Consider the following 21,781-nt stretch of genomic DNA (forward strand, 5'->3'; position numbering starts at 1 on the left):
GCTTAAGTGAAGCCATTCCTGCATTAGATGTCAGCAGTCTAACTTTATTATTACAGAAATGCCTAGAGACCCTAACAAAAATCAGGGCCTAAGTGTGGTAGATGTTGTACATATGCATATTAGAGACAGTTCCTGCCCTGAAGAGCTTATAGTCTATCTAGGCAAGACAAAATATTATCCCCATTTTAAAGATGGGGAACTGAGGCACAGAGATGAGTTTCCTAAGATCACCCGTGAAATCTGTGGAAGAGCCAGGAAATGAGCCCAGATCTTCTGAAACCCACGCTCATGTCTATAAGATAGGGACTCACCTCTTATCTCCCAAGATTTCTTCTCTTTATTAAAGTGAGGCCTGGTTCATCTTTAAAAGTAAAGATCAGTTTTGTGATGGGAAGGGTTGTCTACAATCAGTTCTTAGAGTTGAAAGACACTTAGATTGGCAGGTTCTGGCTAGCACTATTTACAATGGGCCACTCAGTTTATGGTTTATCCAAAGAGCTGGTGATTATGGGAGAGTTAACTTGTGGTACAGTAGGACCCGAATGAGAACTAGGCTGATCTGCTGTGTGAAAAACATTATGCTCCTGTCATAATATATATTATTTGAAGATTGATTAAAAACTTACCGATTTACTGAGCGCAAGAAGCTGCTGGACTCGAGAGCGATGCAGAGAAGCATTTGGAAAAGCATGCAGCATCCCCATGGGCAGGAAAGAGGGCAACATGTGTTAATACAACAGAGCCATCATCATCTCCACCATTAGCAGAAAAAGCCTGCATTTCAACAGCAGGGAGATGGATATATTGCACTGAAATATACTCAAGAAGAAATGCATTTTTCTAGTGAAATCAGCCTCATTCCCATACTCTGTAGAGTATAATTTATTTCTGCTACTGGTAGATGGCCTCATAGGGCAAAGTGAGGCTATTTATGTCACTATCCTCATTCCAAAAATGGACCTTCAGCCTGACGTCTTTCAATGGATTTCTCACAAAAGACGATATGGTGAATTCCTCTGAAGGATGAGGGAGGTATGACAAGACATGCAAGCTCCAGAATCCTGGAGGGAAAATCAGCACCTCTTAGAACTCCTTGTAGGTGGAGCTTGTTTCTGATATAACCAGGATCAAGCAGATTCCAGTGCAGCAGAATATACCCATGTAATAAGGCTGTGTTCAGTAATGAATCCCAGGCCCTTCCCCTCCCCCAAATCATACACAAGCTATGAAGCATGCAGTGAAGGGAAACTTAGAGGACTCTTTAGATTTGTTTTCATTTATATGATATACTGTGAATGTCTAGAGAGAAGGAATATCTTCCATTAATCTCCATGAGGAATGTCACTGCATGAAAGGAGCATGGAGGGTTAGTGGAGTCAATCTAGGGAGCAGATTTAACAAGGTGGTTCTAATATTCCAGTGTTTTTCTTAGGAAGGTGTTTGTAACAGGATTACTACTGTTATTATAATGCTGCAATCAAGCATCAGGGTTTCCAGTATCCGTGTCCAGCTTGGAGCTTGTACTTCAGTCATTCTGAGCTGAAATTTGGCATGTAAAGTCTTATACTTAGAGAATTGTTCTTTAAGGTGGTTTAACATCCTCTATTACTGGGATTGACTAGTTGGATCTCCGGCCAGTATTCTGTCACAAATACAGGCCACAGTGAAGACGTTTCCTCACTAGAGCATATATCTACGTCCTCCAGAAACTCAGCCAGCTCCCTCCCCACTGCATATCCCCACTGGTTTCTTTGTGTCTGGTAAATTATTTGTATTTTGCCTAGTAAGGCACAATTAAAAATTGTGCCCTTCCAACCAAAAGAACAGGCCATTTACCAGATAGTCTAAATCTTTCAACATACCAAGCACTCTGTGTTAGCTCTTGATAATGTGAACAAGCAACATTTATAAAACTGTCTAAATACATGTTTCCTAGTTATAAATGTGAGGTTTGCATTGGAGCAATTATGCTCTGTTGAGGAAACCGTGGCTCAAAAATAAGTATAGAATCACAGAACATAAAAAAACCCTATTAGGTCAAATCTAGTTTCTCTCTCCAGCTAACCTGTATGCACTGTCCATCTGAAAGTTTAAGGTAGGATTATTCACATTTTGTTCAAATACGTTGTCTAGGTTATTTTTTAAATGCAAATAAGCCTTCCACTTTGGAGATTGTTCCCCAACTAAATACATCTCACTGTCAAGATGATCTCCCTAATATTCAGCTTAAATTTTCCATTGCTCAGTTTCATCCCATTATTTCTGGTTATACTCAGTTGGAGCACCTGAAACAACTCCTCTCCATTCCTGGTGTTTATATCCCTCTATAATTATAGAGAATTATCTTATCCACCTTAGTTACTGTGTAGCCAAGCTATATATATTTATTTTGTAATATTGCCTCATTCGTGTAAACCATATCATCATCTGTGGACTGGACTTCATGCCTGTGGGAAGTTGGTAGAGGTGCTTTCTTAAATTATAACTCATTTTAAAAATCTTTGGGGTAAAGGCTATTGGCCAAATTTTCTGCTAGCCTAATTGGTCAAAATTTCCCTTGCAGTCAATGGCACTGCACCTGTTTACACAAGCGTAGAATTTGGCCAATTGTCTCCCTCTCTGTTTTGTACTTGGTCATGTAATCCAATGTTGTTGCATAAATAATAACTGAAACAAAAATCGCACAGCACTTGTAAGGACTAATGAGATCTTGCTGTGGGTCCTGCAAGACTTACCTTTAAGTAGTTGGTATTGTATCCAAAATATTTATGTAACTGAATAAAAATCATGCATCAAGAATCCCTAACAGTGTCAAGCCCACCCTAAACCCATGTTTATGTGAACTAAAATGCAAGGGACCTGAATGTTCCCCAAAGTGCAATCTCAGCCTTGTTTGTAAATAGCAAGTGTTTTCTAACTTTCCAGAGCATGGACTGGCTTGTAAATTGCCACTACATAATAAAAAAGATTTTTACAGCCAAGAATCACCATTTAAATAGTGTAGAATTGAGCACTTAGAAGCAGGAAATTCCTGTTCATGACCCTTCAGAATTCATGTCCCTGTCTCCTCCAATAAATTCTGGGCTTCATGTTTCCCCATTTCTAATGCTCCCTGTCACCACTTTAACTTTATTAAAACATTCTTTTAGTTCCAGTAAGGATTTGTAGTATTCACAGAAATAGACTGACCTCTCCCACCCAGCTGGAGTAACATCCTCCCAGGCTAAGCATTTCAGGGAGGGAAGTGCTCTTAATGTGGTGACTTTGGTCTCCTTAGGTTTCTCCTGCCCTAAAGTCATTCTCCCTGATGTTGAGAGTCTTAGCTGCAGGGATCACCTCATAGGTTGACCGTGCACTTGAGGACATTAAGATGAAGCTCAGTGAACCTGTTGTAAACAGTACAGGCAGCTGATATTTTTTTAAACGTGTGAGGATATTAAAAATAGTTTTGTACATCCCAGAGATGGTTCCTTCCTATCCTGTTACCCTGGATTGCTTGGACCCTGTCAGCTGTCATCTCTTTCAAGGTCTCTTCACTATCCTGTTTAATAGTAGTGTGAAAACTGTTCCCTTCCCCTTCCCCATGACCTCTCTGTGGCCTGTGCCACCTGTGTGTCAACACCAGCTAATTAAATTACAGTGACCAGAAAATACAACTCCTGTACAATATAAAATGAAGTTTTCTCCGTGACAGTGAACAAGTGCGTCATCTGGGTAGAGTAGCACTTGATGATGGGTAAGGTAGAACAGAAGTAGAAGGTGACGGCAGAGGTGTCATTCCTGCATTTTGTCTCTCTGCAGTTCTTGAGAGTTCTTCAACATGTTTGTTTCTCCAATTGTATTTTCAAAGGGGCATACATTCACCCCATAAAAAGACTTGGTGTCTTTCAGGAGTTATTAATGCGGAGTAAAAATGGAGTGATAGTTAAAAGCATCATGGTTTTTAGTTTAATATTAATGATAACTAACTAACCCATTGGGTCAAAAATGATGAAAGTACTGGAGATTATTCGCTCTCTTTTATTTATTTATTTATTTATTTATTTATTAAAATTATGTCTGTACTTGCTGTTCACTAAAATTGACCATGAAAGAAGGAAGGCTCCATTAGAGGTGTTCTTAACTCCTACACTTCCCTCTTCTCCCAGCTGGTGTCACTTTAGGGAATGGTACAGAGCAATGTTTCTCAACTTTCCAGACTGGCAAACCTTATTTGAAGTAAAAATGCTTATGACCCCCTTCATTTATTCTAAAATAAGAGTTAAAAATCCATACAACTGCTACCAAAACTACTGCATTTGACCTCACATACTCTGAAGGCTTTGGCCACTCTGAAGTTACTCTGGAATTTTTAATGTCTTTGCTTTAGAATTGTAATAACATTTTCAGTGTTTTGCTTCCCCCATGATTGCTTTATCTGACCCTTCTGGAGGTCATCATGACCCACCAGTTGAGAAACAACTGGTATAGAGGTAATGGCTCCGGATGGCTTCAATTACTGTAGTTCCAGCCTCTCCCAGTAGGCTCCACCTATTTAGGAATGCTGTCTATGATGGCATTATGAGGGCAGAGTCCCTATCTAGTTGGCACAGTAGTATGTGGTATATCTGAAAATAAATGAGGCCCATGAGGCAGAAATTTGAAGATCGCAAGTTCAGTCCTGTATTACTAAGAGTTCTGCTATTTGCTTTCCACTGGATCTTAATCTACATAAACACAGTTTCATTCTATTATAAATGGAGCCAAAACACATGAGCAGAGACTGAGGCCAGAATCAAGAACAGAGAGTTGGCTAAATAGCGCATTGAGGAAAACTTGAAAGAGTTAACTATGTATAACTTGGCAAGAAAAAGCAACTCAGGAACATCTGTCAATAATAATTTGCAGATTTTAAGTATTGCAGGAGAGGAATAGTCAGAGGTGAAAGTAAGCCGGTACACCCTGGTACGGCGTACTGGCAAGAGCCGGTACGCTGTACTAGGGCAGCCCGGCTTCCCCAGGGGGCAATTTAAAGGGCCTGGGGCTCCCAGCAGTGGCTGGAGCCCCAGGCCCTTTAAATTGCCTCCAGAGCCCTCCTGCTGGAGCCCTGGGGTAGCGGCTGCAGGGCTCTGGCAGCTATTTAAAGGGCCTGGGGCTCCCCTGCTTCTACCGCCTGGGCCCTTTAAATAGCCACTGGAGCCCCGCTGCCGCTACACCAGGGCTCCGGCGGCTATTTAAAGGACTGGGGCAGTAGAAGCAGGGGAGCCGCGGGCCCTTTAAATAACCCCCGGAGCCCTGGGGTAGTGGGGATTCCAGGGGCTATTTAAACGGCCGGGGCAGTAGAAGAGGGGAGCCCCGGGCTGCTGCTGCTACCCCGGTGGGGGGGGACTTACCTTACAGGGTGGGCTGGGGCTGGCTCTGACCCCCTCAACCCCACCCCTTCCGTCCTAGACCCCACCCCTTCCAGGGGCCAGAGCTGGCCCCAGAGTACCGGTAAGTCACTCGACTTACTTTCACCCCGGGAATAGTGCGTGGTGATCCTCAGGAATATATCTAGCAGCAATTACATGAAGATGAGCAAAGGAAACTTTAGTTGTAAAGCAAGGGAGATCTACTAGACTACGAAATAATTTCCTATTGAAAGTAGTGGAAGTGCCATCACTTGGAATGTTTAAGAGTATACTGAACAAAACATTGGAATATATATTCTTCTTTGAGTGCTTGTTCATGTCCATTCCAATCAGGTGTGTGCGTGCTGCATGCACGCCAGCCAAAAGATTTTTGCCTTAGTAGCGTCCGTAGGGTCAACCTGGGCGCCCCCTGGAGTTGCGCCTTCATGGCACCCAATATAGGGCCCTGTCGACCCCCCACCCTTCCAGTTCCCTCTTACTGCCAGTGATGGCTAGCTGGAACAACTGTCACTCTTGCTTTGCAAGCGCTTTTGGAAGTTTCCTCTTCAGTCTTCATTGTTAAATAGTTGTAAATAGTTCGTTAGCTGTTATAGTTGTTGTGATTCTTGGGGTTTCCCCCCATAACAACTTTTTCCCTGGTTCTGGGGTATGCCCCGGTCCCCAGGGTTCAAACTCTGCAAGGACTGTAACAAGTTTATGCCCAAGAGTGACCTGCATCTTCTTGTCTATGGTGCCTTGGGGAGAGCCACCAAAAGGACAAGTGCAGGATCTGCAAGGGTTTTCGCCTTAGGACCCTTAAAGACTGGGATCAAAGACTTAAGATCCTGCTAATGGAAACGGCACTCCAGCCGCATTCCAATCCCACGTCCACAGAACTGACGCCAAGCACTTCCTCGATGGTCCTCAATGCTCCGGCGCTGATGGTGCGCAAGCTGGTGCCGAGCAAGGACCCTAAGGTCTCATGGCACCACCATAGCTCCGCCCATAAAAAACCCTCTTCAGTGTGGCACCGTTCTCAGTCCCCGGTGCCACAAAAGAAGAAAAGGCCGGATAGGGGTCGCTTTCCCCCTCTAAAGACCAAGGGACCTGTGGCATCAAAGAGTGTCTCGAGCCAGGCCACCTTGTCTCTCCATTCCACCAGGGTCTCGTTGACTCGTGCCCCGCCTAGGGTTCAGTTGAGTCCCTGGACTGCCATGGTGATGACCTCCAGGTCCCCTTGATGCCAGAAGCATTTAGGGCAGCCAAGGACCTCACAGCGCCATCCTCCCCGCAGAGGAGAAACAAGTAACTGGTGATTGCGCAGCCCCAGTTTCAGTCAAGGGGCAAACCAGCGATGATGGCGCGCCAATTTCCATCCCCGGTGCACCTCTCCCCGGCATGGCCCACCCACGCCGGGGAGCCACACCAGTCCCCAACCTCTCAACACCGCTCTCCGGCAGCCCAGAGTACCACTCCTCCGTGGTCCTCCTACTCGGAGGTGGAGGCAGAGTCCTATTGCTCTGATAGGACCAGGAGCAGGAGGTCCAGATCCCGCCGTGACCATGAGCCCTACCCAACATGTGGCCTCCGCAGTGGCAGCCTTCGACGTAGTGGTCCTTTTGGACACCCTGGGCATATCACCAGAGGCAGAGACAGATCCACAGCTCAAGATCCAGGTCAGTGTTGGTGTCCTCGGCATCCTTCGTCCCACTGCCAGCACCACTGGCAGCGGCACCGCTGACAGAAGCGCTGCCAACATCACAGTTGTCCCCTACAGCTCCGGCACTGATTCTCCCATCAGCAGCACCACTGGCGGCTACAACTGGCATCGGTACCACTGGCATCAACAATATCAGTACTGCTAGAACCAAAAACTTTGGCACCACCTGCCTCAGCACCGATATTTCCGCTGCCAGCAGCCCCGGCACCACAAGCTTCGGAATACCACTTGCCATGAGACCCATGGGGTGCTGAAGGGAGTGAGCAGAGCCCGCTGCCCAGGCCTCTCCTTCTCATCCTCCCCACATAAAGCTGTGGCAGGGATGTCAACGGCCATAGCTCTGGAGGATAACAGGGTACTCCAGCAGCTCTTACGTCATGCTGCCCAGAACCTGGGCGTACAGGCAGAGGAGGTTGTGGAGGAATCCGACCCTGTCATCGACATCCTTACACCCTCCAGTCCCTCTCGTATCACCTTGCCCTTAATAAGGACGATTACAGAGACAACAAAAACACTGTGGTATGGCAGACCACTACATCTCTGGCCTCTACAGCCAAGAGGAACAAGAGGTGGAACCTTGTCCCCTCTAAGGGATATGAACGTTTATACACCCACCAAACCCCCAACTCCCTAGTCATTGACGCCGCCAATCAATGAGAGTGCCAGGGCTACCTGGGACCCTCCCCTAAGAACAGGGAGGTAAAAAGACTTGACCTCTTAGTCAGGAAGTTTTATTCCACTGGGGGACTACAGGTCTGCATTGCAAATCAACAGGCCATCGTGAGCAGATATACACACAACAGTTGAGCTGTGATGGCCAAATTTGCGGAGCTACTGCCTCAGGACTCTTGTACAGAGTTCTCGGCACTGGTGGAGGAGAGAAAGCTGGTCTCCTGAGCTTCCCTACAAGTGGCATTGGATGCAGCAGGTGCAGCCTTACGTACTATGGCAACAGGGGTTGTAATGAGGAGGGGTTCCTGGTTGCAGGTCTCTGGTCTCCCTCATGAGGTCCAGCAAACAATCTAGGACCTCCCCTTTGAGGGTTCAGCCCTTTTTTCCAATAGGATGGATAAAAGACTCCATAGCCTAAAAGACTCAAGGGCCATCCTTAGATCTTTGGGGCTCCATACACCAGCCACTCAATGTAGGCATTTCCAGCCACAGCCTCCCTCTGGGTTCTACCAACTTCAGAACTGCCAAGACTCTCCTCACAGGAGGAATAGAAGCAGTAGAAGGAGGCAGCACCCCTCCTCAGACCAAGGCTTGGGCCAGCCCAAGCCACCAACCAGTCCCAGACCACCCTTTTGAAGGTGCGGTCGAGGATGGCACACCAGTACTGCAACTGGATCCAACTTCTTACCTTTTCGTCCTGACTGTCCCCTTTCTATTGTGCATGGTCATGTATCACCTTGGACCACTGGGTGCTCTGCATGGTAGAGAGGGGATTTTCCATCCAATTATGTGCCCTCCCAGCCCACTTCCCCATCCCTCTTCAGGGACCCCTCTCATGAGCAACTTCTCATGCAGGAAGTGCACTCGCTCCTCTTAGTAGGGGCAGTGGAAGAGGTTCCTCAGTAGCAAAGGGGCAAGGGCTTCTACTCCCAGTATTTCCTAATATCAAAAGCCAAGGGTGGCCTCAGGCCCATCCTGGACCTGCGAGAACTCAACAAATTCATCAAGAAACTCAGGTTCCGCATGGTCTCTTTGGCCTCCATTATCCCCTCATTGGTCCAGGAGACTGGTATGCCACTTTCGACTTAAAGGACACATACTTTCACATAGCGATAATTCCACCTCACAGAAGATATCTCAGGTTTGTGGTGAACAACAGCCACTATTACTGTCAGCAGCACCTTGGGTGTTCACCAGGTGCATGGCAGTCGTCGCGGCATTCCTGTGCAAGAGGCAGGTACAGGTATTCCCATACCTCGACGACTGGCTGATCAAAGGCCACTCCAGATCTCAAGTGGAAGCACAGCTTGGCTTCACAAGAAGGATGTTCAACGAACTGGGTCTCCTTCTAAACGAGGTCAAAACGATACCGTCCCTGGTGCAGAGGATAGAGTTTATAGGAGCAGTACTATACTTGACTCAAGCCAGGGCATACCTCCCAGAAGCCAGATTTCGGTCACTAGGTGACATCATATGGGGCCTCAGGCAGTCCCCCACCACTACAGCAAGGAATTGCCTGAAACTTCTGGGGCATATGGCCGCTTGTACCTATGTAGTACAGCATGCCAGACTCAGACTTTGCCAACTCCAGTCTTGGCTAGCGTCAGTATATCAACCAGCTTGGGACACTTTCGACAGCATGATAACCCTGCCTCACCCAATACTAGACTCCCTCCTGTGGTGGCTCAGCCCACAGGTAGTATGTGAAGGAGTCCCCTTACATCAGAGCCCCTTTACACTGTATTCCATAAGGATAAGATTCAGCTCAGACCTCACCCAGCTTTTCTCCCTAAGGTTGTCTCCCAGTTTCACATCAACCAAGACATCTTCCTCCCAGTATTCAATCCTAAACCAAATTCCAGCTGCAGGGAGCAGAGGCTTCACTCATTGGATGTCCATAGGGAGCTATCCTTCTATATCGAGAGAAAGAAGCTGTTCCAAAAGTCTGTCCAGTTATTCATGACGGTGGCCAATAAAATAAAAGGCCTCCCTGTGTCATCACAACGTATCTTGCTGTGGATCACATTGTGTATTTGGGAGTTACAACTTGGCAAAGGTGCCCGCTCCACCAATCACCACACACTCCACCAGGGCTCAGGCCTCCTCAGCAGCATTCCTGGCACAGGTCCCCATACAGGAAATCTGCAGGGCAGCAACATGGTCCTTCATACACACTTTCACCACGCACTATACGATCACTCAACAGACCAGAGATGACGCGGCCTTTGGAAGAGCTGTGCTCCAATCAGTGGATGACTCCGACCCCACCTCCTGAACTTTGGCTTGTGAGTCACCTGATTGGAATGGACATGAACAAGCACTCGAAGAAGAAAAAACGGTTACTCACCTTGTAACTGTTGTTCGTCAAGATGTGTTGTTCATGCCCATTCCAATACCCATCCTCCTACCCCCCTGTTGGAGCAGTCGGCAAGAAGGAACTGAGGGGGTGGGTGTCGGCAGGGCTCTATATTGGGTGCCATGAAGGCACAACTTCAGGAGATGCCCAGGCCGACCCTACAGACGCTGCAAAGGGAAAAATCTTCTGGCTGGTGTGCACGTGGCACACACACACCTGATTGGAATGGACATGAACAACACATCTTGAAGAACAACAGTTATGAGAAGGTGAGTAACCATCTTTTGTGGGGAACAATCCTGCAGTGACTTCTAAATTAGGTGATTGGACTAATTGTGATCAAAGAAGTCTTTTCTATCTCTAATTTCTGTGCAAATGGGTTAGGAATATAGAACTGAAATCTTGGACTATTAAGAGAATCTGGAAACTGAAGCCTAATTTAAAAGTGCCTTTAAAAGAAAGGGGTGGTTGAAACATAAAAGAAGTGTAGGAGAGGACATGGATTGAATCTCCCCCCTCATTACTTCCAATGGAACTTAATTGTTTAAAAGCATTTCTGGACTGGAAATCAGTAGGTGATACCCTCCTCAAAGTTGTCGGGGTTTAGAGAATTTGCCATGCTCCACGTGTGAGAGAAAGGGAGTCTCATGCATTATTCAAACCAAATTAATCTTTTATTCAGTCTGTCTCATGCATTTTATAATGAGATGAAATAGAAATCTTACTCTCTGTCTTAGACAACAGAATCCGAAGCAGTGTGTCCAGATTGAAATGGCAGGATAAAAGAGGTAGGCAGATCAGAGGAAGGCAGTGAGGGATGAGAAAGGGAAGAGATGTCATAAAATTAAAAAAAAGGGGCGGGGGCGAGTGGGAGAAGGCCAGAAATGGAAGCCAGGAAGAAGAATCAGAATTGGAAAAGTCATAATTGTTTATTATAAACAGATTTTTGATTTCCTCAGCTCTCCAATCCCAATGACAACTCAGGAGAATGGAAAACTCCAGACAAACACTACATCCCAAAGGCAGTTGTTTTAGTCCTTATATTTTTCCAGGAGAAGGTGCTGTAGAAGGCTTACAGCTATGCCAGTCCCAGTCTCTACATCTGTATTTTCACAAATAAAAAAAGGTGTGGTTTTTTTACAAGTTATCTGTCTCTGTTGTAAGAGACACCTTTTTTACTGGTGAAGACGCAATCTAGAGATGCAGTAAGAAATGGTGAAGTATTGCTGTCTGTGGAGAGGTCACAAATCTACCAATCCCAGTTTCTCCATACTAGATGAACTTTAGGGTATGCTAAGGGAATTATGAATTGGTGAAACTTTAACCTGCTTTAGGTTTAATGTCTTCCAGGGCTGTTCTGCAAGAACTGGTTAGCTTATTGCTCTGAGATTATAGATTTTCACTCACCTCTTTTTCAATAAGGCACTAAAATCCAGCTCTCCACCTTCTTCATTTCCCTCTGCACTGTACAGTAATAGAAAAATATAATAGTGTCACAAGGAGATGGGGAATGAATTGGCCAGAATTTTCTCATAAGCATAAGATGTATCATTGGAAGGGAAGTAGGAGATAGTTTCACAATGACTCTAGAATGTTCATTGGCATTGCAGCCATTTTCTTTTAGAAATCTGGAGATTGTCTCTCTTCTTATTTGTTGGCCTTTATATAGATTTAAAAAGTGCACTTACTGACCCTGAATTTCTCCTGCTCTGCTTACAGAGGAAATCCTACACTGTGACTAATTTAGTGGCACATACTAATCTAGATTAGTAAAATTGTAATCCCCCTTTTTCTGAATTAAAAGAAAAGATATCACACATATAATCAGTAGTCCAATAAACACATTTCCCACATGCTCCAGGAAATTTGTGGAGCATTGCTGGGATCTTCCTTTAGAATCCTAAGTGCTTGCTGGGGACTATAGATGTGGGGATGTGGAAACTGTTTTATGAGTTGGGACAGCCTTAAGACAACAGTATCTTATGTATTTTTTTAATATGGCCCTCAAGTGACATCCTGTGCGGCATACATTATTGCTTTAAGAACACAGGAACTGCCATATTGAATCAGACTTGTGATCCATGTTGCCCATTATTCTGTCTCCAATATTTACCAGCACTGATTGCTAACAAGGAGGTAATCTTGCTGAAGACAGGTATGCCAGTAGACATTAGGCCAGAGAAACTCAAGGTGTCAGGAGCAAATGCAAAAAACAGCCTCAACAGATTGAAATTTAGTAAACAATTCTGTTGATAAAGAGGGAATAGAATCCAGCTCCCACCTTCTGAGTTGCATTGACAATGCCAGGTTAATTGGAGTCAACCGCAGTAAAAACTTATTTTAGTGAGATCTGATTGTTAACATGCATTGGGGAAAGCTCTTTTGATTACAAAAGTGCCATTTTTACATAGTTGGTTTCAGAATAGAACAACACTGCACGGGTTAATTTTCCCTATGTGGTGCCTAGACACTCTAGTATGTTGATGGGTGTATTGACTGATAGATAAGAACAACTTGAATGGCAGAGGGCTTTAGTCATAGATAAAGTCACTAATCACAGGTTTCAGAGTAGCAGCCGTGTTAGTCTGTATTCGCAAAAAGAAAAGGAGTACCGGTGGCACCTTAGAGTCACTAATGTAAGGCCAGATTTCAAAATAGCTCAAGGCTAGATTTTCAAATGGTCAGCACCCACAATAGAGGTAGATTTTTCTAAAGAATTGAGCACCTAGAAGCTCCTATTCATAGAATATCATAGAATCCTAAAATATCAGGGTTGGAAGGGACCTCAGGAGGTCATCTAGTCCAACCCCCTGCTGCAGGAGGAAATCGTCTATGTTTTGACACTTATGACCAGATTTTTCTAAAGATCTGAGCACCCAATATGTTATTTGAAAATCCTGGCTACCTATTTTGAAAAAAATAGCCACTTTTTCTGATGCCTAAATGGGAGCTTTGTGGTTGCTGAGCTCTTCTGAAACTTCCTTAAATTCTAACTTCTGAAATGTAATTAAAGAGTTATTCAGTTGTAAAATAGGACATCTGAAAGCACTAGGAACAGAGGGGGATGGGATAGCACATAGGTATATTTTCATATCCAAGTGAGAATTTGTGTGGGAGCAGTGAGGGAGGTGTTATCAGGATGTGTGTATGATAGAAGGGCAGGCATGCATTCAGTTTGAGATTTTTCAGAGTCACAGTTCTAAGAGGATGCCGTATGTCCAGCATGTGCTCTTCCTGTAAATGAATCTCTCTCATTGAAGCATCAAAGTGCTCTACTCTTCTCATTGTTTTATGCTTGTCTCTCATGATCATTGTTTTTGTGTTTTCTAGTCACCTATAAGAGCTAAGTATTTATTATTTATTTATTTATTGTAATGAATTCAGATGTTCAAAATTAAATCTGCAACAAGTTCTGGTTCTCTTTACTGATCAGAGAGAGAGAGTTCATTGAGGCTTGGGACTGCTGGCAGAAACCTGGGCTACCTGAGACAGGCTGCAGGCATCCGTCTTCCTCCTCCCACCAGGCTCCTGAGTGAGAGTCACAAAAACAGCATTTTAGATTTATGCACTTCAGTTTAATCTCTGAATCTTAATCTCTCATAGAACAAGTTAAGGTCATCAAACTCCAAGCTCCACTGGCAAGTATGGAGTAGTTTTAGAAGTGCTCTGTCCCAAAGGAGCCTTTTCCATTCCAAAAAGAGAATTGCTACTGTCTAGTCCATGCAGTTGCATGGTGGGGTCAGACATTCTAACTCTCCTGTATGTTCACAGCTTGTCATAAGGAATATCTTGAGTCATCTACAAGTTTTTGCTTGGCTGTCGAAATACCTCCCTTCAGTTTCATACAGACAAATGAATCCTAAATATCCTGCCAATCAAATAGGCTGGGCAATCTTGGGCCTTCATTGAATCATAATCAGACTCTGCAAAAGGGTGTTGTGTAATGCAGTGTCTCTGTGTCTTACGTTCTGCTGGCCAGTAAAGGCAGTAAATGAAAATCTGGTGCAGTCCCTTCACAGAGACTTCCTAATACAGTCTAGTAAAGAAGGAAGGAATCTTCAGTCTTCTGCTCTGGCTCACTGACAGAGCAAAGATAAATATGGTTATTTGTTTTGTGACAGGGGTTTTGATGGGAAGGAGTTATGCTTCCTCCATGCTGACCTGAAACTCCCTAAATCCAAAAGATTTGTTAGGATTTTACACTCACATTGCACTCACTAGCACTAGATTTGTTGCTTTTGTTATCCTGCTAGCAGAAAGAGGAACTATTGAATGCTAAATAAAGGACAACAAAGGTTTGGCTGTGTAGAATTATGTTCAAGTGGAACCAGCATGTATCACAGCAGGACTGACCAGCTGCACATATGAATTCCAGTTACTGTTTAGTTAAATTCTGCAAGACTTTTCTTGGTTCCTTGTGACAGAGTAGAGTGTAAAAGGCAGATCTCATATAATAATAACTTGTGGAAAAGCACAAGCAATTGACTGTGCTGGATTTTCTCCTGTATTAGGAAAATTGGTTCAAGTGAAATATAAGTGCTGGAGTGATACATTTCACTGTAGCTATTGGGAGCACAGTAAAGATCATGTTAAAATTCCTTGAGGGATAGCACATATTTCCCTGGAGGACTGTACTTGTTACAGTTGATGGCTGTTGGAGTGTTTTTTAATTGATAACTTAGGGAAAAAAACACTCTGATTTATACACAAGATAAATGAGTGTTCAGTAATTAATACAGTTGCAAGTTACTTCCTAAACTTTACCAAAAATCTGTAACAGTTCTTTCAATTTAACCGGTAGAGGTCAGGGCAGCTTTATTAAGAGTTCCTAGGTCAATTGAAAAAAGAAAAGGAGTACTTGTGGCACCTTAGAGACTAACAAATTTATTAGAGCATAAGCTTTCGTGACCTACAGCTCACTTCATCGGATGCACAAATGCAATTGAGAATTTATTGCAGATCTGGGAAGAGTGGCTTTTCTCAACACCTATGCAATGCCCTAAGGCTAGGGTTGCCAACTTTCTAATTGCAGAAAACCAAACACTTTTGCCCTGCCCCTTCTCCAAGGCCCACGCTCACTCTATCTCCCCTCCCTCAGTCACTTGCTCTCCCCCAGCCTCACTCACTCACTCATTTTCACTAGGCTGGGACAGGAGGTTGGGGTGTGGGAGAGGGTGAGGGCTCTTGGGGTGGGGCTGGGGATGAGGGATTTGAGGTCAGGAAGAGACTCCAGGCTGGGGGGGGTTTGACATGTGGGAGGGGGCTCAGGGCTGGGGCAGGGGCATGGGAGGGGGTTGGGGGTGAAGGCTCCGGGTGGCGCTGACCTCAAGCAGCTCCTGGGAAGTGACAACATGCCTCTCCAGCTCCTAGGCAGAGGGGTGACCCAGGGACTCTGCACGCTGCACACATACGTCACCCCCACAGCTCCCATTGGCTGGGAACCACAACAAATGGGAGCTGCGGAGCCAGCGCTTGGGGCAGCGCCTGCAGGTCGGGGCAGCGCAAGGAGCCCTCCTGGCCACCCCTCCACCGAGGAGGTGGAGGAACGTGCCAGCTGCTTCCTCGCGGGTGCTGCGGCCAACCAGACTTCTAGTGGCCTGGACACCTGGCAACCCTACATGTGGCTCTTAATAGTCTAGGAGCTGTATATGTACCTGACCATTCACAGATACATTCAAAATCTCATTGATTGAACTTCAATTGGGTAATAAAATTACAAAACATTAATAAAATTAAATATAACCATACTGTAATCAGCTATATAGTATTTATGTCCAAACTCTTGATCCCTGTCTAGTGCAAGAATGTCTTAAGACACAAGTGGATCCTCAGGCTCAACTAAACCATATTGGAAAGTATTGCTTGGTCCAAGCCATACAGCCTGGGAACAACACAGGATCATTAGCGTCCCTGTTGACTTGTACCTGAAATGCTCTTTTCACATTGTAGAAAAAATAATTAGTGCAATTCTTAGAGAAATTATGTTCATTAACTCTGAAATAATTGAAGATCAGGTTTGTTGTTGCATAGTAAGGAGCCAACCTCTTTTAGATGATGTCTAGGAGTCAAGGGTGGCATTTTAGCCTTAGAAACACTTACACTATAGACTTACATATATCTTTGTAATAATAGCTATTTGTACAATAGTTTTTCTCTTACATAATCTTGTCTAGGAAGGTAATGAATTCCGCATGGAAGCACAAGCTTCCTACTCACATTCGTCGGAAGACAGTGCGGATATCCATTTCTCCTGTTCCTGGTGCTTCTGGTGTGGCATACAATGGAAAAGGAAGGTGGGAAAACAGTTGAGTGTGTTCTTGAAAAAGAGACAGCACCACTGCAAAAGTTTTTCCTTTCAAGCCATTTTTGTTTCAAAGATCTTATATTTTAACTATGATTAATCACTTAGTGAACGGTAGCCATGGTTAGTGCAAGTAACTGTCTGGGGTTCTACCTCAAGCTTCACATTAATTTGTAGTTTGACAGTGGGAAAGTCATATTGTCTTATGTAAAATCTGGTCTGAATATTGACATAATGAATGCATTGAAATCCTCGGGTGAAAGGTGCTAGAGAAGGTCCAAATGGATTATAGTTCATTAATGGTAATATTACCATCTGTGGAGGCAGAAGATAAATTCCCTTGATTAATAGAAGCATGGAGAGATTTACAGCTGGGAAGCTGCATATAAAGAGTTTGATTAATCTCCAATTTAAACCATCTACTATTGGCATAGCCTAGGGTGGAGAGCCTACAGTGACTGAAAGTCAACCTATGCCCTATACCATCATGGGTCCTGCAGTGCTGCTTCAGAAATGAGCAGTGCTGACTCAATGCATTCCTGGTCTGCCACTGCCTGTGAGGCAGAGGCATCAACTCCATGGGTGCTCTGGTGCTCAATCACCCATGTAAAAAAATAGGGGTGCTCAGTACCCACCAGCCATAGTGGTTCTAGCCCCAGGGCTGGCTGCCCACCAGTCAGCTGTTCGACAGGCCCCGGGGCTGGCTGCTCATTAGCAAGTGGCTGGTGGGAGGCGCTCAGGAAGGGAGCAGTGGGTGGGCGGAGGGATCCTTGGGTGACGGGGCAGAGCGGGGGCAGGAAGAGGCCCAGCGAGAGCAGGGCTTCCGAGTAGAATGGGGGTGGAGCACCCACTGGGCAAAACAAAAGTCAGTGCGGGTGCTGTGAAGCTCCTATGGAGCCCCAGTCACAAATTAAAGCTACCACTCCTCAACACAACCCCTGAGGAAGGAGAGTGGTGCAAATACTGAACTAGCAAGGGTGAACCATGCTCACATTGTTTTAGCGAAATCCCTGGTGACCTATTCTACACTGGAGGTAAATAGATAGTTAAATGTACTTCCCTTTTAATCACTGTCACACAAGAGCAACTGTTTAGAGTAATTCCCTTGCTAAAACTAGTCAACTATTCTTGTTGCAATTTTATACTGCCAGAAGCTCCTGCAGTACTTGAATTTGGCAGGAGGAAAGGAAGTAGTAGTGTTAGCTTTCTGAACTTTTCCAAGTTTTTTTTCCTTTTTCTTTTCAAATTTCCACGTTCAAGTACAGAACCTTTGGCAACCTAGAACTGGAGTTAATTCTCAGACTTTTTTAAAAAATTTTTACTGAATTTAGTGCTCATGGAAGTGTGGGACTGAAGCCTGGATAAAGCCAAGGATAATATAGGCTAATTCTCCTTTTGCTTACTTCATGTTACTCTTTCAGTGCATCTCAGTCCTGTCTTGAATTACATACTACTTTTCTTTTTAGAGGCCACCCCCCTCCCTCATAGCCCTGCCAATGCATCTCAATCTGCATCTGTAGAACTCCTGCTATTCTAGTTTTGGGGCTACATAAAGCTCTGCCAGTTCCTCTCAAACCTGACCTACACCCTCTTCTGGTGGCCACTGTTTATTGGGGAGAGAGGTTACTCTGTACACAGGGAGGACAGAGTGGGGATAAGATAGAACCTAACTTAGCACAGGGGTGAAAGTAACATTAAACTCTTACCAGTATGGGGGCTTAGCTCTGGGGCCCTGGAATGGGCAGGGCCTTGGACAGAAGGGACAGGTCTGGGAGTCAGCCTCCCTCAGCCAGCCCATCCGCACTGCCTGGCCCATGCCACCCGGGGCTCCAGCAGCGATTTAAAAGGGCCCAGGGCTCTGGTCGCTGCCGCAGTAGCGGCGCCTGAGAGCCCTGGGCCCTTTTAAATCACCGGCCCCAGGGCAGCAGCCCCTTTTGCCCTCCCCTCGCCCCCATCGGCAGCCCAGGGCGAGGAGGGGCAACAACATTAAAGTGCTGCCACGGCAGTGCTTTAAGCAGGGTCCTTTGCCGTGGCAGCACTTTAACGTTGGCTGCGTATGGGCTGGTACCAGTGGTCACTTTTTACCGGTACGCCGTACCAGCCCACTTTCACCCCTGACTTAGCAACACATTTCTGTAAGGTTGAAAACATATAATCTTACCATTGACAATCAGGCTGAAGTTACAGCTATCAAACTTGTCCTTGGTAGACACCTCACATCTATACCCCCCTGCATAAGTCATTTTTGCTTGGATAATGTGCATTTCATAGATGTAAACCTAAAAAAATAGATCAGCCCACAGAGCAAGGGAAGTTAGAAAATAAAAGGATAAAAAATGCATAGAAACAAATATAGCATACCAGAACATTAACAGTGATAGACAAAGGCTGGAATTCATTAAAAAACCCACTTTGTTCCCTGTACGTGCAACTATGTCTCACTTGTGGCTGGGTGAGGAGTTGTCTTAAAGGTAAAATTTCTCTAATCCACTTTGAACACTTAAAGGACATTATCTGCAGAGGTTTTCCAGGGGATAGGATGTTGATAGCAGCAAATCCTACTAGTACTACTCTGTGATTGAATACATACAAACACCACACTCATCAGGTAAAGTAGCTGCATGCTTGTGGCCAAGGGGAACAGGTCCTCCATTTCCAAAAAATATAGGCTTCTATCTACAGCTAATAGAGCAGTTCCATAAATTCAGCCTTCGGAAGGATTGGTGTTACCGATGGGCAAATCTATCCTATTTCATCCAGTAGAGGGAAGTGGAGATGCATACACATAGCATGTATATTACAAACCATAATGCTAGCGTGATCCCTACAGGGAGAGAGAGTGACGCACTACAAACTTCTTTGTGTTCCAGGTGTCTGTCTGTCTGTCTCTGGGCTAGAGAATTCACATTATAGATTCATTTATGGTGGGAATGGATTTTTGTTGACCGATTTATGATAATTTATCCTCTGTAATAAAGCAGTTAATTTCAGCACCAATGTATGGGTGGCTAGTGTATCTGAATATTCCTTTGAGGATAATTATACAGTAAGATCATGGAAATTGCCATACTAGATGAGTTCAATGGTCCATCTAATTCAGGATCCTATCTCTGACAGTGACCGATACCAGCTGCCTGAGAGTCAGGTGCAAGGAACCCTGCAGTAGGCAATTATAGATTAACCTGCTGCAATGAGATGTTCAGCCCACACCAACCTTGAAGGGATTAAAGTGGCTCAGAAGGGGCTAATTAACATGATAGGCTGCATCTGTGGGAGACTGAGGCTTGATTGACAAGCACTAATTGAAGATGGGCCCATCGAGACAGGAGTAGGTGCGGCTTGTATAAAGCTGGGAGTGGCGAGCAGAAGAGAGCTGCACTGTGAAGGTCTGTAGTCACTCTCTTGGCCTAGTGAAGGGAGAAGGATGAAACCTGCAGGTAAGGAAAAGGAAACAGAAGCCCTGGGATCCTGACCCTTATGGAAGTGGTTTACCCAAAGGGGTGGTGGAGAAGAAAGCCAGTAGATGGCAAAGTAGGAAGAAGCCCAGGGAAACATCAGCAGGCAAGGTCTGTGCTGTTTGTAGGGTCCCTTGGTTGGGACCTGGAGTAGCAGGTGGGCCTGGTTCCTCCACTGGGAAAGTGGCACAGTATTGAATGGGACAACAGCCTAGAATGGCACTTGGACACCTAGGCCAGTGAAACTTTTCTTGAAGGGGAAAACTGTATAATGACCTGGCTGGAGGGCTAAGCCACAAAGAGGAAGCACTGCGACTCCTAGAGAGGAAGAAGGGCTGTGGTGTGAGCAAGTGACAAGCAGGGACCACCCTGAGTTCTGAGAGAGAGACTCACCATGGAGTTAGTGAGTGACAGAAGGGTGCGTCAGTCCAGGCAGAGCTAATTCCCCAGATGCAGCACATGCAGTTGCCCCAGCAGTGAACACTGTTACGTGTGCACACAAGGAGCATTTATTTCTAAAACAAATTAGTTAAAGGTTGGCTTATACTCTGAAGAATTAAAGTTTAGATGCTTTCCAAACTTGTTTTTTTTTTTTAAATAATCCTTACTATTGTTATATTGGATGTTCCTGTTATTCACTACCGCTGTTAGCAAATTCTTAAACTGATTTTTATCATAATTATGTGGGATTTTTACACATTTCTTTGTTTTCCCTGGGTGTATGCATTCCTATTCTGTATTCACTGCTGAGTGAGTGTTTCTGTCCTCTTTCTAGTATGCCTTTGTGTATTCATACAATTACCAAACTTCTGCTCAGACTCTTCTCCAGACTGAATATATGCTGAACATTTCCTCAAAAATCTTTGTCTTCCAAATCTTATATCATTTATCATGAAACCAAGGAGTGATAGTATCTACCTTGTGCCTCTACTTTTGTCTAGATCCTCTGACTATAGATCTGTATCTATGATTAGAATACTGTGTGCCATTTTGGGCACCTTAGTACCAAAATGTCACTACCAGGGAAGAGATCTTTCCCCCAGAACAAAGGTTAGTGGCTAGGAGAGAGAGAGATTGAGAGCTCTGCTTTGTTGGCTGTACCTTGTTGTTTCGGTCATAGCTGTCATGCAGCTGGAGATGTTTCCCCACTTTGCTTCCCAGATCCATCCACTTTCCCTTGAACCATTTCACTGATGGTTTCTTCAGCATGCTGGCACCTGCTACTTTGCAAGTGAATGTGATGTTTCCACCTTGAAAGGGAGACAGGTTCAGTTAAGCCTGTGAGTGGTGATTAGTATTTCTGTTAGATTTATAGATACTAAGGTCACAAGGGACCATTATGATCATCTAGTCTGACCTCCTGCACAACGCAGCCACAGAATCTCACCCACCCACTCCTACGAAAAACCTCACCTATGTCTGAGCTATTGAAGTCCTCAAATCATCGTCTAGCAAGTGACCCGTGCCCCATCCTACAGAGGAAAGTGAAAAACCTCCAGGGCCTCTTCCAATCTGCCCTGGAGGAAAATTCCTTCCTGACCCCAAATATGGCAATCAGCTAAACCATGAGCATATGGGCAAGATTCACCAGCCAGATACTACAGAAAATTCTTTCCTGGGTAACTCAGATCCCACTCATCTAATATCCCATCAGAGGCCATTAGGCCTATTTAGCCTGAATATTTAAAGATCAATTAATTACCAAAATCACATTATCCCATCATACCATCTCCTCCATAAACTTATCGAGTAGAATCTTAAAGCCAGATAGATCTTTTGCCCCCACTGCTTCCCTTGGAAGGCTATTCCAAAACTTCATTCCTCTGATGGTTAGAAACCTTCGTCTGATTTCAAGTCTAAACTTCCTGGTGGCCAGTTTATATCCATTTGTTCTTGTGTCCACATTGG

General features: G+C 44.8%; 1 protein-coding gene across 1 annotated transcript in view; it reads right to left on the reverse strand.

Moving 5' to 3' along the window:
* The window catches only part of MYBPC3 (myosin binding protein C3), a 148,959-nt gene that overhangs the window by 101,355 nt on the left and 25,823 nt on the right, over positions 1-21,781 (reverse strand). Inside the window, exons 5-11 of the mRNA XM_043515805.1 lie at positions 20,975-21,123; positions 18,580-18,697; positions 16,334-16,382; positions 13,601-13,645; positions 11,525-11,581; positions 10,843-10,845; positions 627-650 (exon numbers count right to left, since the gene is read on the reverse strand). Coding sequence (XP_043371740.1) covers positions 627-650; positions 10,843-10,845; positions 11,525-11,581; positions 13,601-13,645; positions 16,334-16,382; positions 18,580-18,697; positions 20,975-21,123 — 445 coding nt within the window. The remainder of the gene's footprint in view (positions 1-626; positions 651-10,842; positions 10,846-11,524; positions 11,582-13,600; positions 13,646-16,333; positions 16,383-18,579; positions 18,698-20,974; positions 21,124-21,781) is intronic.

Source organism: Dermochelys coriacea, chromosome 6 (assembly GCF_009764565.3).
Source record: "Dermochelys coriacea isolate rDerCor1 chromosome 6, rDerCor1.pri.v4, whole genome shotgun sequence".
NCBI classification, from domain to species: Eukaryota; Metazoa; Chordata; order Testudines; family Dermochelyidae; genus Dermochelys; species Dermochelys coriacea.